General features: G+C 41.6%; 1 protein-coding gene across 1 annotated transcript in view; it reads left to right on the top strand.

Moving 5' to 3' along the window:
- The window catches only part of LOC126267870 (hemicentin-2-like), a 778179-nt gene that overhangs the window by 570341 nt on the left and 179982 nt on the right, over positions 1-27856 (top strand). Inside the window, exon 6 of the mRNA XM_049973180.1 lies at positions 23523-23674. Within this exon, the coding sequence (XP_049829137.1) occupies positions 23523-23674 (152 nt within the window). The remainder of the gene's footprint in view (positions 1-23522; positions 23675-27856) is intronic.

Raw genomic sequence — 27856 nt, 5'->3', positions numbered from 1 at the left:
AAATTGTCATTCAGCAGGCAAGTTTCAGAAGTCTGGTGTAGGATTCCTGCATGCTCTAATTCTAAACAATAAAAATCAACAGAGTGACTATTATTGCAGAGTTGCTTGAACGTCAACAGGTCGCTCATTGAAAATTCCTATGGAATACTGTTACTGGTGACGTGTTGTGATGTCTTTATCGTTAACTTCCTACGAAATGAAAGGCTGAGCCCTACCAAAAGACGTAAACTGGAGCAAAGAGTAGTGTGAACATAATATTATCCATCGGATAGCTCCAAAAGTGTGCTTTTGCACCACGTATTCTTCCCGAAGGGTGTGTCCGTTACAGCTGGAATTTGTTCCCAACAACTGAGACATCTTTCGGTCGCAGTGTATCTGCGTAATTGATTGGCGCGTGTGTTGTTAAACAGACATCAGTCGTCACTCTCATAGAAGTTAAGAACTGTGTGCGTGTGTGTGTTTTCGTGTTCACGCACAATCTAAATCAATACTGTTAACATAGGAGAGACAACCAACAATAATTATTGCATCAAATACAACTTTCAAGTATTTTAATGCAGCGGCTATTTATTACAATCAGAATTTTTACCCAAGCCATACCCTGCATATTACGTTAATAAGGAAGATGTATTAATTCAAAAATATCGTTAGCTGGCCGCGATGGCCGAGCGGGTCTAGGCGCTTCAGTCCGGAACAGCGTGACTGCCACGGTTGCAGGTTCGAATCCTGCCTCGGGCGTGGATTTGTGTGATGTCCTTAGGTTTATGTAGCTCTATGTTCTAGGGTACTGATGCCCTCAGATGTTAAGTCCCATAGCGCTCAGAGCCATATGAACTATTTGAACAATATCGTTAGCAGGTCGCAGGTAGCCACAAGTGTAACAATTAGCAGTGCCCAATGCCGCCGCTATTTGTTTACGTTGGCTGGGCGTGAACACTGCAGTAGGCGCTTCGCAGGGAACAGAAAGAAATCACTTTGGCTCTGACTGCAGTGAGTGGACTTCATTGTGTACTTCCCCTTAGAACAATTGTACAAGACTGTGCTTAAACTGACACACAATATTGTTAGCGCAACGCAATCTGACTTTCAATAATCCCTACAAAAGAATGGCCCTGACTAACATTAACCTGTACCTTTCACAAATCACTTACCTCACAAAAATCTTCGTTACTCGAACTACTGCAATTTAGCGAGCGCCACTACTGCCAGCTAAATAAAAGATTCAAACTACGGAAGGCACTAACTAGTGATAGGCATAGTTAGCAAATGAAAGATTTTAATACAGAACAAACAATGTATTTACCTCAATAGTCATAATATATATAGCAGTTCATGACATCCAGTCTTACAAATTTCAAAACTCCGCCATCTCTCTCCCCACATCCACCACTGCTGGTGGCTCGCCTCCAACTGTGCAACGCTACACGCCGCTAACAGCTAACTGTCGCTGCCCAACACTACAATGGCAGAAAACAATGCAAACCAGCCACAGACTGCATATGATACAGCCAGTGATATTCATACAGAGTGCTACGTGGCGGTGGCGTTACCAATAAAAGAACCTAAACAGCCTACTTACATAGCCCCCATGCTCCCAAAAAAAAAAAAAAAAAAAATTAAAAAATACAAATTGTTTTGTGCAGTGGCCAATACAGACTAGAAAATTTTTTTCATAATAAGAATAACAAAGAGATGAAATGCACACACTTGTCGATACAATGTTGGTCAAAAGCTAAAATTTTCTCACAGTCCATAAAGACAGTCCTGATCGTTCATCAAAGTAAAATTGCAGTGTTTTTCTCAAAGGCTGAGTAGTAACAGAAAGTGCACATGGAAGTAGTGGATTTCCATGCAGTCTTGAAGAAGTAGTGTTGTCCTTCCAACGGAAAGACAGTGCTTACTCTTGACATGCAGACAGGTAATGGGCCAAATCAGAGCAAACCCACAGCAGAGTCAGTGGAAGTTTTGAAGAATATTCGTAGGTTGGTCATCACAGAGCAGACCCACTGTAGTCCTAGTAGGGATTATGGTATTGGTGGGCCATCAAAGGTGCAGACCCACCATACTCCTTGTAGAGATAATGGTAATGGTAAGGTGTAGACCCACTGTAGTCCTTGTAGAGATGGCCAGCAGCCATCTGTTTGACTGTGCATGCGAACAATCACAATTGAAGAGTCTTGAGGATAATATAACAAGTCCATAATCACCACTTGTGCACTCACAAAAATTGTTTTTGGAATGTCCTTAGAATGAGCAATGCTGTTAACCAGTCCCTTACTGAATTATCAACACATGTGCAAACACTAACAGTCCCTACTTCTCACATATTGTCCATATACTATGACCAACAGAAACATGTGTAGTGAAATGTAACTTACAAATTATTAATTTGATCAACTGGTGTCAATAACAATTTTATAACATAAGAATACAATAACAAAGGTACAAAATACATCATTGAAGAACATAGCAATACAGATAACATTTGTAGTAAAACAGGCTTTACAAAAGATTAGAATAAACATGCACATCAGTGTTACAAAAATTGTGGCATAAGTACATACGTAAAAGATCAGAATAACTTTTGAAACATCAACTTCACACATGAGCATTGAAACAAAAGGGAATAAATAACGTGTAAACATCTTTATGAAGTAAATAACATGTTATTAATGCAAATTATATTTGAGGATAACAGAATTCCTTATCATAGTGAATGTAGCTTAGTATTAGAAGAGAAAAAATTATATGAAACAGTACACAGAGACAGGAAGAAAATAAATACACAAGGGTGCACAAACACATAGTGGGATAACACAAGAGGAAAAGGCAGGGTTTGTTTTCAGTGTAACATTTGGTACTGCAGTCCAACCCAAAGCTCCATTCCATAGATCTTTCGTCTTATTTCAACATTTGTTTCCACCAAAAAAATCCAATCCAAGTATGCTTTCTGTATTTATATGTTCACATATCTCTTACCTCATCATTTACTTTCCTGTATCTTACCTCATCATTTATTTCCAAGAAAATCCTACCTATACCTGCTTTCTGTACATTTTTCGTATAATCTCTCAGTGCATTTGTTCCAATTCATCGCAACTCATTCTTTTATATAGGCTACCCCTCTTAAGCTAACTTAAATCTACTGAGCTCAGATGCTAAACTAAGGAACGAGGCAATGCAGCAGCACAAAACAAATTAACACAAACAGCAATGACCCAAAAAATGGAAATTGGTAAAGCAATTGCAATATTACAACTATTATAAGGCACTGTGCAGCAAACAAGAAAAACAAATCCCTAGTAAAACTGGCTTAACAGAGTAATACAAAGTGAAATTCAGTAACACTATGCCTGGCAAACAGCAGCAGCAAATGCAATAACTTATATCTAAACATGACAAACCTGAAGCAGAAAAAATATTACAATAAAGACAACAATGCAGATAAGGGAAATGTATATTCACATCTTAATGTCTAAGTCATTAAAGTGGTGCACCACAAAAGCTAATTCTACAAAAAATTACCAAGTAGTTGAAAAGGAAATTAAGTATCCAGTGACTTATTAATCTCTTCTTATTGTTCTTTCCTTTCGAAGTGCTCCTTTTTCGAAGAACGTGGATCATAAAATGATTATTTAATATATCTGCTGACAGAAAGTCTTCACATTAGCAAATGCATTTAATTTTATTTTATAAAACCAATGCTGCAACACAGCTGAAAACCAGATATCAAATGAAATAAGCAACTATGAAAGGCAAAGTATAAAAATATCATTCAATAGTCATCTGACATTTCATAAGTTAGTACAAATTCTCTCAACTCTCGTAGAAAGACGCTTGTCATTATCAGGTGTGCAGATGTAAGAAAGTATCTTTCCAAGCAATGAGAGTCTCGTTTTTGCGATGCTTTCTACAAAGGAATGTCAATAGCGAGGATAATGGCCTCTTTATTTTTTTCTCCACCTGTGCCTCTGAAAGGCACACACTAATGGCTTGTTTCCAGGTGGCTGTCGCCCAGCTGGGTGCCCACGACGCATTACGTGCAGGTGGTCACTTAACTTTCTTACCGAAATATTTACGACACCAGTTTCCGCTACAGTGGCAGTCTCATATAAAAAATTTCACAAGTCAAGAACTTGCGTTACAAATCTGTGGAAACAAAATCCTCGTGATATAATCGTGTAGCTGTCAGAGAAACCAAATGCTAAGTCATCTTTAATCTCACCGAATGTACTTCAAATACAGAATGTATTTTCAAGTAAACCAAAATTTTGCATTAAAATCTCGTTAGCAGTATTGGTAAATGTTCTAAGTATGTCTGCTTTATAGTCGTTACATAATCGTGCAACTAACAAGCAAGAATGTACACGCACAATAACAGTGTGATGTCTGTTCACTATAACAATGCATTCCTAATTTCTGTTTAAATAAGTTCTCTTGGTTCTTGACTGGATATTTAACTTCAAACATTGCAGATTATCTTTCAATAAACGCTTTTACATGTGAAATGTGGTGTAAAACTTTACTCTACCTAGTAATCAGAGTTTCAACTTTCTGGAGGTTTTCTCAAAGTTAGCGCCTATGTTATTTTTCTCTGAGCCAGCCGGCGCACGCGGCTGCCTACGGTGCGAGTCATTGTCTGCTATCTCTTTGTTGGCGTGCGTCGTTATTGGGATTAGGAGACCTAACTTCTACAAATTCACCTTGCGGAGAGGGCCCAGCTCTGTTTGAATCCCGCCAGTTCTGATGAAATTCCGGTCTGTCGTTATGATTATATCGTCTGTCGTCATGTCGGTAATTCCTGTATTTTTTTTCTTGTCGGTTAAGTGGTGGAGAATTTCTCCCTGAATTATCACTGCGTGGTGGACCCTTGCGTCTGAAATTATTCTGTCTCCTGTGATAATAATAGTTCTGGTTGCCATATTGTCTGTTTCTATGATTGTCTGTGTAGTATTCATTACTACGGAAATGCGATCTTTCTCTGTAAGTATTACTCTGCCAGTGGTTGTCATATGGGTGGTGTCTGTTTTGGTCACGATTTGTGTTGTGAGAATAGCCTTGTCGTGTCCAGTTATTGTTTCTTTCATCGCGAAATTGCGACGGATGTGACCTGTAGTGATTGTTTTCCTGTTTTCGCATCCCGCGACTGTCTGTGTCAATTTCTAATTCGTGTAAGAGTAACCGAAAAGCTTCAATTTCGTCTTTGCAACGTCCTACCAAAGTAATACGTCGTAAATGTTCAGGTAGTTTGATTAGGCAAATGCGGATGAGTTCTGAGGGGCTGTAAGGGTTTGACAAGTACTGATTCTTGTGCAACATGTCTTCAAAATATTTCACACGACAGGAGAATTCAGATTGTTCGAAATGTTTCATCATTATGATGCTATGTTTTACACGGTCTTGTGTAGCTTGAGACCAATATGCTGAGAGGAAGGCATGACAAAATTCTCCTTCACTGTGACAATCGTGAATGACCGATCGCATTCTTACAGCTGGTTCCTTCGTCAAGTAGCCACACATAAATTCTAATCTGTGCGCTAATGACCAGTTGGGAGGAAAACAATGAGAGAATTGATGGAGCCACGCTTGTGGATGAATGTCATTGCCAGAATTCTTAAATGTTTTGAATTTACGTGCAGTAATGAACAGTTTATAGTCAAAATCATCTTGTCGGCGGGTAGCATAACGGTCATTGTTACGTCGTGTCGGCGGTTCCATCTCAAAATTCGCTGCACCTTGCCAATTTCTTTCATAATTTCCGAAATGCCCTGTGTTATTATTTTGTGGCTTTTCCGTATTTCTATGTCCCTTTTCCCGTGTTGGAGCGCGAGGGTCCTCTGAAATACGTAATTCTTGTATTACCTGTGTCAGCTGATCTTGTACTTCCCGGATTTCTCTTTGGTGTTGTGTATTAATTTGATTCTGATTTTGTTTGAATTTCCTAATTTGTTTGCACTCTTCTGTATCATTCAGATCATCATCTACCTTTGCAGATAAGTTAATGAACTGATCCGAAAGTTCGGCTACTTTCTCCGATAGTATACTTATTTCCTCAGTGTGTTTTTCTGAACCAAATTTCAGAGTGTCCATTTGTGTTGAAATCATATCTACTGTGTCCTTTAAGTTTTGTTGAGTTATTGCAAGTTGCGTAACCGAATCGGTAGATGCAACTGAGTCAATTTTAGCTTGTAACGTCTCATGATTTTCATGAACAATACTTTGCAGTTCTTTTATGGCTGATCCGTGATTCTGTAATGTATTTTCATGCCGCGAAAAAATAGGTTGGAAATGCTCACAAATTTATGTTTTTACATCATTACAGACTTTTTAACACTTTGATTCGATTTTATGCAACTCAATAGTTAAATCTTCACGTGTTTGTTCAAGCCTATGTTCCACTGAGTCTAACTTTTGAAGCTTTTGTTCCATTGTGTCTAACTTTTGAAGATTTTGTTCCATTGTGTCTAACTGTTGCTGTGTTTGTCTCTGATTTTGTTCCATTGTGTCTAACTGTTGCTGTGTTTGTCTCTGATTTTGTTTTATTTGTTGCACTGATTGCAATAATAATGTATTAGTGTATGGAATCTGTTCCTCTATGCTTTTCGGCAGTGCATTTGCACCGGCAACATTCACATTTTGACAAGCAGAAAATGTGTCTTGACTTATTTGAGAAAGCGGTGAAGACGCAAAACCTGAATGTACAGTATTTGCAAGATTGTGTCCTTTCATTTCGGATTCCTGACGAGAGCTGTTGCCAACCGATCGATCGATAATGCTTCCCTGTTCACTAATTGTTTCACTGCCTACACCATTATTTGCAGCCCGCTCCATTTCCCAATGCACAATTACCAAACTACTACTTTGAACATTAGTTAATTCATTACACGGGGCGCTAACACACTGCTTTCGTCTTCACTGTCATTTCTCAGTTTACTTTGTAGCCTAGTATTAAGTGTTTCACACGCCATTATTGTCACAATATTTCACACAACAACACAGAAAAACACAATTTGAAGAGCAAAAATAAGAGAACACATTGACATAGCAAATAATATCTAGTTAATTGAGATCGTAGGTGTGAAATACTTGGTGCAAATTACATTCGTGACGCACCTGTTTTACTGTACTACAATGAAACACTACAACTACAAAGGAGATTCTCTCTACAGTTAGACGCTAGCAATAAACAAAAGCTACACTAATTACACGAACTACAAGAAAAAAAATCAGAAGATTCCAGTGAGGTATCCTCGGCTAAAGGTCGACATATGAAACGTCCCCTTAGAACAATTGTACAAGACTGTGCTTAAACTGACACACAATATTGTTAGCGCAACGCAATCTGACTTTCAATAATCCCTACAAAAGAATGGCCCTGACTAACATTAACCTATACCTTTCACAAATCACTTACCTCACATAAATCTTCGTTTCTCGAACTACTGCAAATACAGCGAGCGCCACTACTGCGAGCTAAATAAAAGATTCAAACTACGGAAGGCACTAACTACTGCTAGGCATAGTTAGCAAATGAAAGATTTTAATACAGAACAAACAATGTATTTACCTTAATAGTCATAATATATATAGCAGTTCATGACATCCAGTCTTACAAATTTCAAAACTCCGCCATCTCTCTCCCCACATCCACCACTGCTGGCGGCTCGCCTCCAACTGCGCAACGCTACACGCCGCTAACAGCTAACTGTCGCTGCCCAACACTACAATGGCAGACAACAATGCAAACCAGCCACAGACTGCATATGATACAGCCAGTGATATTCATACAGAGTGCTACGTGCCGGTGGCGTTACCAATAAAAAAACCTATACAGCCTACTTACAAAATCATGCATGTTCTTGTACTAACCAACGTGAGACTCTAGTCACAGATGCCATGGAGGAATTGGAATGGGTACCATGCCATTATTCATCAGATTATTAACCAGTGACGAAATGTCCACTCTATTTGAGTCCCAAGAAAATAGGAATCTCCTCACAAAGTAATGTGAGGTGCCATCAAAATTTATCTAACACACAAAAATTAACTGCGGACTTTTCAAGCACACAGTAGTAACACACAAGGAAGTATTACATCTTGGAAGCCTATATTTCATTTCCTTCTCTCATACCAACGCCCTTGTTCTAGTATGAAGTGAGAAAATAAACACAAGAAACTAAAGTTTTTGAGAAGCGTTTTAGTCATTTCCTCTTCTCATATTACAGCTTTTCTTTTAGTACGAAGTGAAAAATAAACAGTTTAGTGTTGTGAAGTGTCATATGACACCAGATTCTTACTGTAAACCCTATCGGAAAGGCAAAAAGCAGGGAGCTCTCCATTCTTTTGCCCAACAGTCGGTTTCCTTTCATGCATTACTACCGGTAGCAGATTCTTATTTAAGGACTTGTGTGTGACAACTTCTTCAGCATAATGAGCCATATGTTATTGTGCTAATTACGGTATGGAAAAATTGCAACAAAGACGAGTTCCCATACAGTAGTTAAGATATTTGCGCGTCTGTATTCAACCATGACTGCCAGCAGTCACAACACTTAACAGAATTCGTGCTGTAGCCAACACAACTGTGAATGCACTTCAAACTTCATTTAGTAAGTCGTCAGGAGACCGACGGAAACGTCAAATTAAAGATGGTTTCCGAGTCATATTCAATCCAAAATGAGGTGATATTGAATTAGCTGAGTATTCTAGCAAATTACACTTTGATAATTACGCTTTGATAACTCGGATATGAGTATTCCGATAGCCAAGAGAATCCGTAGTCTGAAACCAACGGGAACTACATTAATAGCAAACTGCAAGAACTCGAGACAATATGTAGACTCTTCCCTTCGCTGGGCAGTCTCTTACTGTTATTTAGGATTCTCTCTGTCCTGGCGTAATGCAAATGGAACTTCACATTCAAGAAGCACTTTCCGCTATTCTTGACAAAAATCAGCAACTCCCATTCTCTGTAACAACCGTATGATGATAAGGGTACAGTTTTTCAGTGGTTGTGGTGGTGTTATGCTATCAAACTGCTTACAGTAACGTTAATGGTGGCGCACATAATCTAGCGCTGACTACCTGAGCGTCGTTGCTTCTCTTTATTTGGCATCAGCTTGTGAAATCTGATTTAACGGACATAGTACTCCATTCACGAGCTGCTAATGATACAGTATGACTACAGAGATCATCGGGTATTACATTAATTCTGCAGTGAATTGCTTGACAAATATTACTGTCAGCTATGCAGCTGAAATGACTCACCACACAGGTACTTTATATAACACTTGGTTAAGTGATCAGCAATCCCAATTTTACTGTTCGTAAATATTTGTATACTGACCATTCGTTGTTTGACCAAATATGAGCTGCAATCTGATTTGCATGTATATGACATGGGTCAGCGCCATCACAAAGCAATGATTACGGAATGGATGCCATTGAAGTCCCGTTACATTGATGACAAGACAAATGTTCGCAGATCACCTGTATCGCCTCAAAAACAATTGCATTTTAAATATCGAAAGACAGACGTCCACACTGTCACAGGGCATTGAAATACAGCAACGGCAGCAGATGAAAATTTGTGCCCGACCGAGATTCAAACATGGACCTCCTGTTTACTAGGCTGATGCGATGACCATTGTACTATCGGACGTATCTACAAAGGCTTCTCGTCAGAGCTGAAAGAATAAAAAGCTCAGATTTTCGTCATATGAAATATTCGAATTCACCTTTCAGTCTTCAGACTTCGAGCAACGGCAGAATATCCGTCAGAAAAGCTGACAACAAGATGCCAGGTCAAGCCTGTCTTATGGCGGGAGTGCAAAAGACACTGATCTCAATAATAATATTGTATAGCAAAGATACGTTCCAACCCAACAAGTGGAGAAGCTTCAACAGTGCGATTCGTGTCTGTTGAATACGTTTCAAGGTTTCGGTCCGATTAAGAAAGTAAAACACAAATAACTGTCGCAGTTATTAATTTATGACGTTTCGTTTGCACTCAGTGCATCGATGTATTACAATTACACTGTAGCCCACAAACCTAGTAAAAGAAATGCGAATAAGACTAATTGACATGTAATGAGGATATTCCGGCTCTTGTCCCCCACAATTTTAAGACGAAGTTATACTCACTTCAGAGGCCACTCACAGAACACATCAGCTGGTATCCTTCCTGGTATTATAACTGAAACTTGTCAACAACGCAGAATATGTTTGGCAACATTGTGACCGACGAGCTACTTCCTTGATGGAAGAGAACTATTCTGCTAAATTCACTTGATATTATCGTGTCATTTACATTGAAGAACGTTAGTGATATTCTCTTGAGATATGATACGAGGATATCGGTTAATGATTTTGAGTCCACGAAAGTCATTCTACACGGGAAATGCAACTGCTCTCGTCTCTCATGTTACGATTAATCTGCATAGTGGTTACTGAGCAAATAAGTAAGACACTAAGGCCGCACCTCTTCGCTATCTCCGAGGTAATACGCTTAACTACCGACAACAAACTGCTTTCGTCCGCCTTTCGAGATTTGCTAAAAGCCATATTTTTAATGCTTTCTTAGCAGATAGAAAATCAACAAGGTAATCGCAAAACAACGCTTACCTTATGACACTGCAAAATTCATAATGCTACTTTTGTTTTCTGATGACATTTGTTGTTGTTTTGAATACATAATTTTATCTACGAACTGCCTCATTCTCATAATACTTGAGTATGATACAGGACTTGAAGTAAAAAGTCCGTAATACACTATTAATTCGTGTTAAAGTACACAACCGTCTTACAGAAACTTATTTATTTATTAACTTAGGCTGCCATTGTGGTGTTTCTGTATTAAGTTGAATTTCATTTGTATTAGTACAGTGAATATTATAATTGTGTTTTCCATTAGTATATTGAACACAAGAGTAATCATGAAAGAGAAGATAATCAGCAACAATATCTTCTTTAACAGTTGCTAAAACAATCTGACAATGTTAAAGTAGTTTATAAATTCTACACCTGTAGAAACATACTGGTTCTAATAATGTTATTAAATCAGTGTAGTTTGAAGAGCATTTTCTTCTACAAATAAACTGACTTGACGGTTGACTGACCAAGAGCGGGAAAGGTAAAAGTTTACGAGTATACGATCAGAGGGACCAATGCCTGAGAGATGACTTCCGTATCAGTTCAAATGCCTGAGGGATGACTTCCTTATCAATCTCCTGGATAGTTTTATTTCTCAGATCAACAGAGTGCGTTATAATGCAGTAGTACACGTGATGTAGTTTTTTCGGTCGATTTTCTTACATTGCGACCGAAAGGAGTCTCAGTTGTTGCCAACAAATTCCAGCTGCGGTGGACATACACTTGCGGAAGAATTCTTAGTGCAATACACACTTTTGCAGCTCTCAGATGGAAAATATTATGTTCACTCTACACTTTTCTCCAGTTTTCGTCTTTTGCCATGGCTCAGCCTTTCATTTCATAGGAAGTTAACGATAAAGGCATCATAATAAGTCACCAGTAAAAGTATTGCATACGAATGTTCAATGAGCGACCCGATGACGTTCAAGCAACACTGTAATAATAGTCACTCTGCAATTTTCGTTGTTTCTAATTTGAATGCAAATGTCGCATGATGGTTAAATCGTAATCCATCACTTATATCAGAAGTCGAGAGTTCCTTAATGTGGAAAATCATTCATGCCAGAGCGATCTTTGCTGAATCAAGAGTATATTTTTCTGGCGTATTTTCCCAAAAGCACTCACTCCACACACAGTTCATATCTTTCGCGCTGACTCCTCTGCATTCACCCTTCTATTATACCAAAAATAAATATTGTTTGCAGATGTTACACCTTCACGTTTAACTGCAGTTAATGATTTTCAAGTATGCACAATCCAATGCCAAACTCCAAAATGATAACTATAACTTCAAATTCGAAAATGACAGTTGATACATACACTGATAGCGTCCGATTCCAGGCGGCGGATGGCGTCTGGTTGGTGGCCGGTAGCCGCTGCAGCGCGAGGAAACGCTCGAGCGTAAGCTGTTCTGATGGCGACGCAGCCACGAGTTGTCCTGCGGAATTGTTTCTGGAAGTATTTGTTATTACCGGTGGGTAGAATGTGAAGCGAATTATCTTCCGTGTTCAATCAGAGTCCTATCTTTAAACGAGGGTCGAAATGTAATAATAATAGAAAAAAAAAAACGGCTGGAGGCTTTGTGACTATAAGTTTAAAGTATACAACGTTTACCACAAGACCACGGGCTCGCGCAACATGACAACAATTCGGAAGTCGACAATACTTCCACCTGACACTTCCGCATTTGATAGTGTTGCCAGATTGTGCCCATTGCCGAACTTTGCACTGTCAGGGCGGTCGGTTTTTTGGCCACCTTGAGTGGACTACTTGAACATAGTCTCTGTGGCAGTCCGCCGGTATTTCAGACAACTCAGTATCTGCAAATCTATCGTTACTGCTATCGTTGTGAATGTAAAACTGACAATGTAATAGTACAGACATGAGAAAGAGCCGAGCAGTAATGAATACAAGCTTCAAGGCCATATGGAGAGAGGGTGGTACTGCCAGGATTAACTACCGTGAGTCAGTGGGGCAAGTTTCTTTTCCTATAATACACACAATCCTTCCATCGACTTTTGCACCAGTGTGCAGATATAATCAGTGTCATAAATAACTAGGGAGAAGGGGGGTGAAGGTCAAACATAATTTTTTTAAATGTGGAATTCAATTAAGCTGTTAGTTCACAAGTATATTCCAACTGAAACCAAATTCTTTGAAACTATCTGTCTGTGTCAGTTTCTGTTGCATTACTGATGTAGGAATCATAGAACTTTGAAATTATTATTTGTTCATGTTTCAAGTATTTTGATAAACTTTTTAATTCATTTGTAAGAAGTAACCAGTTTTGATTTATGGCGGAAAATGAAACAAGAAAACATATATTACAACTTTCACATACAAAAACCGTTGCAAGTGGGGAAAGCAGCAGTAAGGAACAGAAATATCCGAAGGCTGAGTTAGATTTCAAGCATTAGCCTTTGGATTTGCTGTGATCCATCAAGTAACACGAATCAGAGTAATTTAAATTAAAAACTTTGTTTCAGCTAGTATAGTCATTACACCGCCCCCCCCCCCCCCCTCCCCATGAACAATGGACCTTGCCGTTGGTGGAGAGGCTTGCGTGCCTCAGCGATACAGATAGCCGTACCGCAGGTGCAACCACAACGGAGGGGTATCTGTTGAGAAGCCAGACAAACGTGTGTTTCCTGAAGAGGGGCAGCAGCCTTTTCAGTAGTTGCAAGGGCAACAGTCTGGATGACTGACTGATCTGGCCTTGTAACAATAACCAAAACGGCTTTGCTGTGCTGGTACTGCGAACGGCTGAAAGCAAGGGGAAACTACGGCCGTAATTTTTCCCTAGGGAATGCAGCTTTACTGTATGATTAAGTGATGATGGCGTCCTCTTGGGTAAAATATTCCGGAGATAAAATAGTCCCCCATTCGGATCTCCGGGCGGGGACTACTCAAGAGGATGTAGTTATCAGAAGAAAGAAAACTGGCGTTCTACGGGTCGGAGCGTTGAATGTCAGATCCCTTAATCGGGCAGGTAGGTTAGAAAATTTAAAAAGGGAAATGGATAGGTTAAAGTTAGATATAGTGGGAATTAGTGAAGTTCCGTGGCAGAAGGAACAAGACTTCTGGTCAGGTGACTATAGAGTTATAAACACAAAATCAAATAGGGGTAATGCAGGAGTCGGTTTAATAATGAATAGGAAAATAGGAATGCGGGTAAGCTACTACTAACAGCATAGTGAACGCATTATTGTGACCAAGATAGATACGAAACCCACACCTACTACAGTAATACAAGTTTATATGCCAACTAGCTCTGCAGATGAAGAAATTGAAGAAATGTATGATGAAATAAAAGAAATTATTCAGATAGTGAAGGGAGACGAAAGTGTAATAGTCAAGGGTGACTGGAATTCGGTAGCAGGAAAAGGGAGAGAAGGAAACGTAGTAGGTGGAAATGGGCTGGGGCAAAGAAATGAAAGAGGAAGCCGCCTGGTAGAATTTTGCACACATCACAACTTAATCATAGCTAACACTTGGTTCGAGAACCATAAAAGAAGGCTGTATACATGGGAGAAGCCTGGAGATACAGACAGGTTTCAGACAGATTATATAATGGTAAGACAGAGATTTAGGAACCAGGTTTTAAATTGTAAGACATTTCCAGGGGAAGATGTGGACCACAATCTGACCACAATCTATTGGTTTTGACCTGTAGATTAAAACTAAAGAAACTGCGAAAAGGTCGGAATTTAAGGAGATGGGATCTGGATAAACTATAAGATCCAGAGGTTGTACAGTGTTTCAGGGAGAGCATAAGAGAACAATTGACAGGAATTGGGGAAAGAAATACAGTAGAAGAAGAATGGGTAGCTTTGAGGGATAAAGTAGTGAAGGCAGCAGAGGATCAAGTAGGTAAAAATACGAGGGCTAGTAGAAATTCTTGGGTAACAGAAGAAATATTGAATTTAACTGATGAAAGAAGAAAATATAAAAATGCAGTAAATGAAGCAGGCAAAAACGAATACAAACGTCTGAAAAATGAGATCGATAGGAAGTGCAAAATGGCTAAGCAGGAATGACTAGATGACAAATGTAAGGACGTAGAAGCTTATCTCACTAGGGACAAGATAGACACTGCCTACAAGAAAATTAAATAGACCTTTGGAGATACGAGAACCACTTGTATGAACATCAAGAGCTCAGATGGAAACCCAGTTCTAAGCAAAGAAGGGAAAGCAGAAAGGTGGAAGTATATAGAGGGTCTATACAAGGGCGATGCACTTGAGGACAATATTATGGAAATGGAAGAGGATGTAGATGAAAATGAAATGGGAGGTATGATACTGCAAGAAGAGTTTGACAGAGCAGTGAAAGACCTGAGTTGAAACAAGGCCCCCGGAGTAGACAACATTCCATTGGAACTACTGACGGCATTGGGAGAGCCAGTCCTGACAAAACTCCACCATCTGGTAAGCAAGAGGAATGAAACAGGGGAAATACCCTCAGACTTCAAGAAGAATATAATAATTCCATTCCCAAAGAAAGCAGGTGTTGACAGATGTGAAAATTACCGAACAATCAGTTTAATAAGCCACAGCTGCAAAATACTAACACGAATTCTTTACAGACGAATGGAAAAACTAATAGAAGCGGACCTTGGGGAAGATCAGTTTGGATTCCGTAGAAATACTGGGACACGTGAGGCAATACTGACCCTACGACGTATCTTAGAAGAAAGATTAAGGAAAGGAAAACCTACGTTTCTAGCATTTGTAGACTTAGAGAAAGCTTTTGACAATGTTGACTGGAATACTCTCTTTCAAATTCTAAAGGTGGCTGGAGTAAAACACAGGGAGCGAAAGGCTATTTACAATTTGTACAGAAACCAGATGGCAGTTACAAGAGTCGAGGGGCATGAAAGAGAAGCAATGGTCGGGAAGGGAGTAAGACAGGGTTGTAGCCTCTCGCCGATGTTATTCAATCTATATATTGAGCAAGCAGCAAAGGAAACAAAAGAAAAAATCGGAGTAGGCGTTAAAGTCCACGGAGAAGATATAAAAACTTTGAGGTTCGCCGATGACATTGTAATTCTGTCAGAGACAGCAAAGGACTTGGAAGAGTAGTTGAATGGAATGGACAGTGTCTTGGAAGGAGGATATAAGATGAACATAAACAAAAGCAAAACGAGGATAATGGAATGTAGTCGAATAAAGTCAGGTGATGCTGAGGGAATTAGATTAGGAAATGAGACACTTAAAGTACTGAACGAGTTTTGCTGCTTGGGGAGCAAAATAACTGATGATGGTGGAAGTAGAGAGGATATAAAATGTAGACTGGCAATGGAAAGGAAAGCGTTTCTGAAGAAGAGAAATTTGTTAACATCGAGTATATATTTAAGCATCAGGAAGTCGTTGCTGAAAGTATTTCTATGGAGTGTAGCCTTGTATGGAAGTGAAACATGGACGATAAATAGTTTGGCCAAGAAGTGAATAGAAGCTTTCGAAATGTGGTGCTACAGAAGAACGCTGAAGATTAGATGGGTAGATCACATAACTAATGAGGAAGCATTGAATAGGATTGGGGAGAAGAGAAGTTTGTGGCACAACTTGACCAGAAGAAGGGATCGGTTGGTAGGACATGTTCTGAGGCATCAAGGGATCACCAATTTAGTATTGGAGGGCAGCGTGCAGGGTAAAAATCGTAGAGGGAGACCAAGAGATGAGTACACTAAGCAGAGTCAGAAGGATGTAGGTTGCAGTAGGTACTGGGAGATGAAGAAGCTTGCACAGGATAGAGTAGGATGGAGAGCTGCATCAAACCAGTCTCAGGACTGAAGACCGCAACAACAACAACAGTCATTACAGTTGCTTAACAGCTTATATGTTCGAGGAGCTATTACAATGTGATAAAATTTTGTGCTATTTCATTGATGTAATGCACAGTTGGCAGCATCTTCCTTCACAACCACAACAACCAGATCTCAGTTTTATATAAGACATTGTGGTGCACTTCAGAGAACAAGACGGGTCACCACCATTCACCCCCATCGATACCTAACCATCTCACTATTTTGCAGGAAGAATGGGTCAAGATTCCTTGAAAACAATACAGGACCTTAATTCACTGCGAGAGGAGTGGAACCTGTTAGAATGGGAGTGGTTTTTCCCTGTACTGTATTAGAGTGGTAATTCTTTGCGTTTCGTGTTTCCATAAATCTGTCCAACCCATGTGTAAACATTTAACATAATGATTGAATTGTGATGTACAGTTATCAAAAACCAAAGTTCCGGCAATTCCATAATTCAGTCATCTCTGTGTACAAAGTAATTAGGCATATTTCTGACATGTGTAAAATTTTTAAGGTCAAAGTGTAAACACGTACAGCTCAGATCACATGCAGGAGGCAGCAGTATGTAGTATCTTTTCCACTCTCGTTCCCTTGTACGAGAGCGCCCTGAAAGGCAGTATCTTACGATTTTTAAATAAAACAAACGCTTTTAATATTCGCCATCTTTGTTTTTCATGTTTGCGTATTTATTACTCGATATAGTCGTCTTGGAGACGAACACAATTTGTTGATACCGTCACCGTAGAATGTTTCTTGACAGAGCCAAGACCTCACCTCTCTTCTCACCACGTCCTCGCTATCAAAATGAAATCCTCGAAAGTGTTCCTTAAGTTTGGAAACATAAAAATCGGATGCGTCCAAATCGGAATCCTATGGGGGATGGTCGTCGACTGTGAACCCAAAGCACTGGATTGTTGCAGAAGTCACAGCATCCGTATGTAGTCTCGTATTGTCATGCTAAAAGAGAAGATGCCGCGGGTGTGGTGAATTTTTCAAATTAGTATTTCCAGAAACTCGGTTACAATGCGTTGTTTCTCACGCACTGACTTAGTTACGTTGCACATCGCCATGTTACACCCTACAATTTGGAGCCATCTAACGCCTGAGGGCTACAAAGAGTAATATGCACGACATGTAGTACTTCAATCGATACTGATAACACAATAAAAAATTCGTGGCCATTACTTTTCAGAATGCCCTTGTAAGTAGTGTTTATTCCTACAAGTTCTTGTTTTTTAACTGGTAATGTTTTCTTTCTGTAAAACCAATTCTATCACCAGCAATAGACGAAACAAATTTAGCTTATCACTTGGTCTGCGGCAGTCAAAAGTCATCAGCGCTCTACACTGAACTAAAGTCCGTGCGGACAGGCTTCGGAAGGCCAAGGGGAACCGACTGACCGGCGTATCGTCCTCAACCCTTAGGAGTCACTAAATAAAGGTTATGAAGGGGCATGTATTTTGCACACAACAGTCTCAGCCAGTGTCAGCTTTCGTGACCAAAGCCGCTACTTTTCAATCATGCAACTTCTCACTTGGCCTCACAAGGGCTGAGTGCACCCTACTGGCCAACAGCGCTCGGCACACCCGTCCATTTACTGGGCAAACCAACAACTCTTAGCTTTGGTGATCTGGCGGAAACCGGTGTTGCCGCTGCGCGCTCTATGGCTCTAAGCACTATGGCTCTGAGCACTATGGGACTTAACATCTGAGGTCATCAGTTCCCTAGAACTTACAACTACTTAAACCTGACTAACTTAAGGACATCAAACACATCCATGCTCGAGGCGGGATTCGAGCCATGCGACCGTAGCGGTCGCGGGTTTCCAGACTGAAGCGCCTAGAACAGCTCGGCTACAACGGCCGGCGCCCACTCTATGCTAACACCAGGAGCGTTACTACAGAATTATCCACCAGAAGAAAATTTTGTCAATCATTTAAACGTGTAGTGTGAAAACAAACAAAAGACTGACGCAGTAATTTACTTCGTTTATATTTATCAGGAAATGTAGCCCTGTGGATGCCACCATCGTTGATGGTCGAAGTATTGAGCTGCAGTGCTGAAGTCCTCGTTTTTTATGTGATAAATAAATCTATACTTTTAATAAAGGCGGAACATAATGAACTTAGCACCAGGTCTGTTGATGAGAACATTCATCCACGGTGTAGATGGCACTACGTACGAACAGGCCTCGGAAAGCCCAATGGAACCGGTCGAAAGCCGTGTCGTCCTCAGCCTTTAGGCGTCACTATATGCGTATGTGGAGGGGCATGTGGTCAGCACACCGTTCCCCAGCCGGTGTCAGCCTTCGTGACCAGAGTCGCTATTCCTCAACCACGTTGCTCCTCAATTGGCCTCAAACGCGCTAAGTGCCTCTCCCCGGGTTTCGATGATTGTCAAAACTTTCTTCTGGTGGATAATTCTGTACTAACGTTCCTGGCCCTAGTGTAGAGCCAGCCAAAGGCCTTGCCGCAGAGGTAGCACTGGTTCCCGCCAGATCACCGAAGTTAAACTCCGTTGGGCTCGCCCCGTATCTTCGCTGGCTGACCGTCCGGGTGTGGCGAACGTTGATAGGAAGTGGGGAGCTTTGTTTATTTATCGGGGTTTGGCGTAGTTAACGAATACTTGCCTCATCTGATTGCTAACAAACAATTGAAGCCACTAAGGACGTTCATTTAGTAACAAGAAAAGGCGCCCGAAATAAGTATAATGATCAATTTAATCGTCAGAAGTACTTTGTTTGATACCAGTGAGTTAATTAACAGCTGTTGTACCAATGACAATTAACACGTCATCATAACCAACGGATGACATCACATTTTGCTACGCATAGTACAACGGGTTAATTCACAAAATATAATAGTAATAACAACTACCAAATTCACATATCTTCACCTAAATCAGTTGGCACACAGCCCTTTTTAAAATTAATAATTGGTCTTTATTTCGCGTTAATACACAAACACCCACAAAAGGACTTAACTTGTCTATTAACAAGGATGGTAAGCGTCACAAACATGTAATACAACACGCATAAAAATGATATGAATGAAACGGTCGGATGGACCCCACACAGGGAAATTCGGTCGCCAAGTGCAAGTCCTATTTCATTCGACACCACATTGTGCGACTTGCGTGTCTGTGATGAGGATAAAATGATGATGAGGACAACACAACATCCAGCCCACGAGCGGAGAAAATCGCTTACGTGTCCGGGAATTGAACGCGGGCTCGCTTTGGTTCAAATGGCTCTGAGCACTATGGGACTTAACATCTGAGGTCATCAGTCCCCTAGACTAAGAACTACTTAAACCTAACTAATCTAAGGACATCACACACATCTATTCCCGAGGCAGGATTCGAACCTGCGACCAAAGCGATCGCGCGGTTCCAGACGGCAGCGCCTAGAACCGTTTGGCCAAACCGGCAGGCCCCGGGCTCTCTTTCATGGGAGGCAAGCACGTTACCACCCAGATAAGCAGGCGGAGCACAACACGTGTATTTAGAACCGGATAAGTTGTTACCAATAATCAAACTCGCACTGATCCCTTCACTGTTAGTAAAGTAATTTTATTCCCATAGAGATCATCACAGTTAGAGCCAGCCGCGGTGGTCTCACGGTTCTAGGAGCGCAGTCCGGAACCGTGCGACTGCTACAGTCGCTGATTCGAATCCTGCCTCTGGCATGGATGTGTGTGATGTCCTTAGGTTAGTGGGGTTTAAGTAGTTCTATGTAGGGGACTGATGACCACAGCAGTTGAGTCCCATAGTGCTTAGAGCCATTTGAACCATCACACTTAGAGGCCCATCTAAATCTTGTCGCGTTCCTTCCACTTGTTCCAGAATGTGCACCAGAGCCCAACACAGGCACATACAACCGTGACTCGACGCGTACCACAACGCACAGCTCGGCGGCATACTGGTAGTAGCTCAGTGGTCCCCCCCCCCTCCCCCCATACTCTTAGCAGGGAACAGCGTTCACTCTCCTGTCGCACCACGTGCTCTCCAAGCCCCGCACTCGGCGAACCCCTCCAACGCGCTAGTCTCACTATCTATCCAAGGGCTCCTAGCGCTCAGCCTTTTAACTGGCAATACCAGAGTTCCTCTAGGAAGCGGAGGTACGAAACTATCGTGAGACATCGAACAAAGGTACCTACAGGCACCGAAGCAAAGTTAAACGCGCCCGTGGTTCGGTTCCTAGGCTTCGGCACCATGTTCCCTATTACGAGCTTCTGCACCACTGACCTGTGGTTTTGCAATTAGATCTCCCTGCAATTCATGTCTCTTGGACCTGCCTTCGCGTTGTTTTGGTGACGCAACATTCAGTTCTGCAGTGACATTTGCAGCTGTCGTCTTCTTGCTTTTAGTCACTGTTGTCTCCAGTGATCGTTTTTCACTCTTCGTCGCCGCGCGGGGTAGCCGCGCGGTCTTAGGTGCCTTGCCACGGTTCGTGCGCCTCACCTCCGTCGGAAGTTAGAGTCCTCTCTAGGGCATGGATGTGTGTTGTCCTTAGCGTTAAGTTCGTTTAAGTTAGATTCAGTAGTATGTAAGCGTAGGGACCGATGACCTCAACAGTTTGGTCCCAAAGGAACTTACCACAAATTTTCCACTATCCATCAAAAAACATTCTCGTCCTCTCTATGACTTAGAGGATGATGTTTTCTGCTGTATGTGTATGCGGTATAAATCTTCGAAACCATGCCTCCTGAAACACCTAGCGCTTCTTCCACCTTGGTTAGGAAGCACCCACCGTCGAGGACTAACAATTTGTCCACTTTCAAATTCACTATGCTCCGACATAATGCACTCACAGCTACACACAACACGATTCTGATCACGGCTTACACTTGCAACGTACTGAGAGCATTTCACAGGTGCCTGTAGTGTTCAAATACAACAGTACCTGTTGCACCTGGAGACAGGCTTTTCTATATCTGCATTGACATTCAGACATGCATTTGTCTCTGTGTTTTCATACATTTGTCCACTCCCTTTGTATACGTTGTGTCCGTCTTACAGTTGGTGAGGCGCATTTCAGCTAGTGTTTCGATAGATATCCACAATTTCATTTTTGCCATGTGTACCTGGAGACAGCTCAAACCGTCGCTTCCTTTCACCACTTCTCTGCGATGTCTGATATCAATCTGTTATCAACGGAAAACGTCGGTTTGTTTCCCGTAGTAAACAAAATAGTTTTCCAACTGGAATTTAACGACCCCTTCGATAGAAAGCATTCGGTGGAATAATAGTTACAAAAAGTTATTTTCGTTGCAAAAAAGTAATTTATTGACTGTTGTCCGCCTCGCTTCCCACGCCTGGGTTCCAAGGTTCGATTCCCGGCGGGGTCAAGGATTTTTTCTGCCTCGTGATGACTGGGTGTTGTGTGATGTCCTTAGCTTAGTTAGGTTTAAGTAGTTCTAAGTTCTAGAGGACTGATGACCATAGATGTTAAGTCCCATAGTGCTCACAGCCATTTGAACCATTTGAACTGTTGTCCGCGGCTTGTGGTCTAGTCTTGCTTCTTTAGCTCACGCTATTACTAGCTGAAATTCATTACATAACTGAATTAGTATTTTTCCTCTCTCATTTCTTGCCCCAAGCCCATGTTGTCCTGTAACTTTTTCTTCTACTGCCTTCCCTACGATTGCATTCCAGTCCCCCATGGCTTTTTGATTTTCATCTCCCTTAAGCAGTGTATTACCATTTCACTATCCTGATATACTTTCTTATCTCTTCATCCTCCGCTTGCGACGTCGGTATCTATATCTAAATCACCGTTGCCGGTGCTGGTTTTCTGTTCATTCTGATAAGAACAACTGTATCATTGAACTGTTCACAGTAAAACACTCTCTGCCCTGCCGTACCTTCCTGTTCCTAACGATTTCTACTCCTGTTATATCATTTTCTGCTGCTGTTGATTTTACCCCATAGTCATCGGACCAGAAATCCTTGTCTTCTTTACACTTCACTTCACTGACCCCTACTACATCTAGATTGCGCCTTTGCATTTCCCTTTTCCGAATTTGTAGCTTCCCCATCACGTTCAAGTTTCTGCCATTCCACGCTCCGACTAGTATAACTAGTCCTTTCATTGACTATTTAATCTTTACCTTACGGCCACGTCCCACTTGGCAGTCCCCTCTCAGAGATCCGATGTTGTCTATTTCAGAATCTTTTGCCAAAGGAGAGATCACCAAGACGCTTTTTCAATTACAGGCCATACGTCCTCTGGATACACGTTATGTGTCTATAATGCAGAGGTTTCCATCTGCATCCCGATGCCGTTGATCACTGCTGATTCCTCTACCTTTATGGGCAATTTCCCGCCCCAAGGACAAGAGAGTGCCCCGTACCTATGTCCGCTCCTCCGCCCTCTTTGGCAAGGCCATTGGCAGAATGAGTATGACTTGTTATAAGATGTAATTACTGTATGTAGCGAAATACGTGAGAGTGTACAGGAGATGAGGACATGCAAACATTTTACGTAAACCTAATGGAGCATCAAAATAATAGCTTCCAGTATTTCCTGTGGTGAGCAGTTCTCCTGTTCATTAACAAGTGTCTGTTCTGCACCAGTCTCAAAAATAAAACTTTGAACATAGCTGCTAAGGTTCAGTGACCGTGTCAGAATTGTATTGGAACAAATAAGCCCTCGGTCACAAATATTAAGTCAAACTTGACCTGGTTTTGACGCTACTATGAGCATCGCCTTCAGAATTAGACTAACTGTTTTAAAACATATTATATATATAGCACATTAATAAAATTAAAGTTTGTACTGACTGGAAAAGATGCAGTACTTACAAGTCACATACTAAAAAAGATCTGAGCCGGAAAGGCGACGTCATGAACAGTTGTGAGATGGCGAGCCGCTAAGGGCTGCTCGTACTGTGAACAAGGCTGCATTATAGACGAGTCTCGTTGCAACCCTTGTTCACAGGGTCACATGTGAAGTTGCTGTCGATGACTCTTCATCCAAGACAATGTCCTCCGCAGCAAGAAACCCCTAATCCTGTCACAAGTGTGTCACCATTAACGGCACCTGTATTTTGTGTGTGTGCTGCAGTGCGGCCCTTGGATGTGCGTCTGCTGGGGGTGAGCCAGCCGCTGTCTGCCGGCCGCCGCTACGACCTGCTGTGCCAGTCCTCCGGGTCTCGACCACCAGCGCGCATCACGTGGTGGCTCAACGGACAGCGCCAGCAACACAGTAAGCTCACGGTGAGCCACCGCGCAGCTGACACCAGCAATCGCGTAGTCTAGCTACCCCTCATGAAATCTGACCAATCTGAGTACACAGGCAGTGGCATCACCTAGAGCAGGGGTAGTCAGTCTTTCTTACCTACGGCCCACTGTCGTTTCTATGTTAGTAATAAAATTTCGTAACCACTCACCAATACCACAGTAGCGTCTATCTGTCGAGTATGGGAGTTAAAGTACATTACAAAATTTCCGAAACACAGCTACAGCGGGTTAAAGCAACGCTTACCAAATACTTTGTGTCAAAATTTTATGAAAATCTGATGAAAATGACTTTAAAACTGCCACCAGCTAACGACCACCACGAGAGCTGGAGTGCCTACTATTGGGCGGTAGGGAGCAGGTTGACGGCCACTGATCTAGACTGTGGCACGCAGCATTAACGGACCATTGTCTTCATCTACAATTGGAAGAAAGTACGGCTCAGACTGGACGTAACTGAAAGGAACACCAAAATACTTCCCACCCCATTTCAGACTCGGCAATTATGCAGACTGTGAGAAGAAACTTTTGACGGTGAAATTAATGCCGAGATAATGGCGTCGTGTGCTAAGGAAAGCTGTTCTCGCCACCCTCACTCACGTTTTAGTAACGAGCTTGGAGCTTTTGCTTCTGCTATACAGGTTCTCTCTTGTAAGAGTCGTCAGGATAGGCTACAAACCTGTCTCACTCACTTCGCAACCACTGCTTCCCTTTCATGCACCTAAACTCGTATAAGTCATCTGGTTTCTGTAAACATTGTACATGGACTTGCCCTCCATGTATCTTACCTCTGTCATCTTTAGCCCGCATCTCCTGGTCGTGCGGTTGCGTTCTCGCTTCCCACGCCCGGGTTCCCGGGTTCGATTCCCGGTGGGGTCAGGGATTTTCTCTGCCTCGTGATGGCTGGGTGTTGTGTGAAGTTCTTAGGTTAGTTAGGTTTAAGTAGTTCTAAGTTCTAGGGGACTGATGACCATAGATGTTAAGTCGCATAGTGCTCAGAGCCATTTCTGTCATCTTTAGAATTAGAGTATTCCAGCAAACATTGTCTGAAGTTTTGTCTAAGTCTACAAAAGGTACAAATGTAGGTTTGCCTTTCATTAACCTAGATTCTAAGGTACGTTACAGGGTCAGTACTGCCTCAAATGATCCTACATTTCGACTGAATCCAAATGATCCTCCCTGCGGTCGGCTTCTACTAGTTTTTCCATTCGTCTGTAAATAATTCGTGGTTTAAATGGCGCTATAGTCGGCACACGACCGATGAAATGGAAATGAGGGGTGGGCGTCATTGGCCGGGAGGCCTTTTACGTTGGAGGTACGGCCGCCTTGGTGCAGGTCTTATTTCATTCGACGTCTCATTGGGCGACCTGCTCGCAGGATGAGGATGACATAATGATGAAGACAACACAACACCAAGTCCCTCAGCGGAGAAAATCCTGGCCCAGCTGGGAATGGAAGCCAGGCCCCTTAGGACGGCAGTCCGTCACGCTGACCATTCCGCTATCTGCGCGGACAGCGCACGAGCGATGGGACACAGCAATTCGGAGGTAGCGATGAAGTAGGGATTTTCTCGTACGACCATTTCACGAGCGTTTCGTGAATATCGGAATCCGGTAAAACATCAAATCTCCGACATCACTGTGCAGCGAAAACATCCTGCAAGAATGGGACCCACGACAACTGAAGAGAATCGTTCAACGCGACAGAAGCGCAACCTTGCCAAAAATTGCTGCAGATTTCAATGTTCGGCCATCAACAAGTGTCAGCTTGTGAATCATTCTACGAAACGTCATCGGTATGACATTTCGGAGCCGAATGTCCACTCGTGTACCCTTGATGACTACACGATACATAGCTTTACCCCTCTCCTGTTCCCGTCAACGCCGACATTGGACTGTTGACCGGAATCACGTTTCCTGGTCGTGCGAGTCACATTTCAAAAGGTATCCGATGGATGGACCTGTACGGGTATGGATTCGACCTCATGACTCCATGGTCCCAGCGTGTTCAAATGTTCAAATGTGTGTGAAATCTTATGGGACTTAAGTGATAAGGTCATCAGTCCCTAAGCTTACACACCACTTAACCTAAATTATCCTAAAGACAAACACACATACCCATGCCCGAGGGAGGACTCGAACGCTGGCCACGAAACACCCCAGACATGAACACTGTTGAGGATATCTGGGATGCCTTATAATGTGCTTTTCCGAAGAGATCTCCACACCTTCGTACTTTTACGAATTTATGGACAGTCCCGCAGCACTACTTCAGACATTAGTCGAGTCCATGCCACGTCGTGTTGCGGCACTTCTGCGTGTTCGCGGGGGTCCTACCGCGATATTAGGCATGTACACCAGTTTCTTTGGCTCTTCAATTTATAAAAGACGTGATGTGCTGTATTTGTTTGGGCTGATTCCAGCAAACACGAAACCACAAATATCTGAGGAGATACATCCTACATAGATTTATTTTATTTATCTGCTTAGATGTCGTGAAACGTTGCGAAGGTTCCATGAGGACTTGAGTATTTTCACTATGAGTTCTCTTTGCCAAAACCCAGATATCTGAAAGCAAAAATTAATTTGTGTGTCACGGCACCAGGACAAGAATTTTTTTTTACTTGTTTTGAAAATGGAACACATAGCTGTATTTAAGGGACGAGTACAGTTGTTTTACACATTATCTGGACTGCCTTTTAAGTATGGTTTGATGTGTTTGTAAGTACATATTTAGTCTATCAAGTATTTTTCCTATTGTTCCTCTTTTCAACAATGTTAAAAATTTACCATCATTCGCCGTCAAGTACAACCTATATAAAACTTGTTTTGGCCACTATTAAAGTCGGCAATCATTGTTAGTTCCTTAACTATTGTGATATTGTACTATGAGTTTATATCGGTGATGGTAGACTGTGACCTAAGTTGCGCCGTTTACTACTGGGGCAATGAAAGTGATGTTATATTGACGCTCCACCCAGAGTGAAAACGTCTCCGATGATGTTCTATTCCGTTATCGTTCGGGTGGCGACGGGTTTTACATATGGCCTATTTTAACAATAAAACACAAATAATTTCTTCAGTTAAAGAAATTTTAAAATTAACAAGACTGGACACAAGTGCTCTGTCCAGTTATAAAGAAACTGAGCAACAAACAAACGTAAATAATACAAAAATTCTTCCAGTGCTATAGTACGTCAATTTGATATTAAATACAACCCTACTAACAGAATATTTTGGTGCAATAACATAACAATGTAAAACTAACAATACTTGGTCTCTTGCAGCATTTACCATAATTAAAAACATGACAAAGACCACCACTAAGACAGACAAACATAGTAGCAAACATTAAGTCAGAATCGTGGTCACTAGACTTTGCAATAGTGTGTACATTCACTTAAAATAAAATCCACCTATACGTCTACTAACAACTCTCTTCACAAGCTATTTCCTACTGCTAATACTAATAGAAAAGAAATAGAAATTTACCAAGACTAAAATCACACCAATTAAGTAAATCTCTGTATACGTATATGTACACAATCGTATAATCTCAATCAGGCTCGCAGTGTGCTGATCTCAACAGAATTTATAGAGCTCTCCTCACGAGATGTATTAACACACACCCAATGCGTGTAAGAAACTTCCATCTAACCAAACATAAGACATCGTGTTCGCGACATCTCCGTTCTAAATATAGCTTCCTCCAACAATTACACTGAAAGCGGAATACAGGGTCCATCACTGCTCCCTGCACTAAGGTCACACAACACACAGTGCGACCAGTTGATCAAAATAGCTTCCATCTGCAACAGAACACTTGCAGTGCTTCCTTTCACGTACAAGAATCGAAGCTCTTCTCGGCGCTTCTCCCGGAACTGTCCACCTCTCTCGCCACTGCATGTTCGTAGGAACTTTGCATCTTAATTCGGAGTAGCACAGGCAGTTAAATATAATGTATATCTGCCGACACCAGGCAAGCGACTTTAGAGTAAGTTGTCTCCCGTGTATAGGAGAATACGTAATGGACGTACTAATACAGGTTGTGGACTCATGATTGATAACATATTGAACTTTGGGTCTCTCAGTGTATCTTGCTCTGATAGCCTCATGGTACGGAGACCACTCGCAACAAGTGGGATATCCGCGTTCGAATCCC

This window comes from Schistocerca gregaria, chromosome 4, assembly GCF_023897955.1.
Source record: "Schistocerca gregaria isolate iqSchGreg1 chromosome 4, iqSchGreg1.2, whole genome shotgun sequence".
Lineage (NCBI taxonomy): Eukaryota > Metazoa > Arthropoda > Insecta > Orthoptera > Acrididae > Schistocerca > Schistocerca gregaria.
The sequence above is the reverse complement of the archived record's forward strand: the minus strand, read 5'-3'. Positions and strand labels throughout refer to the sequence as shown.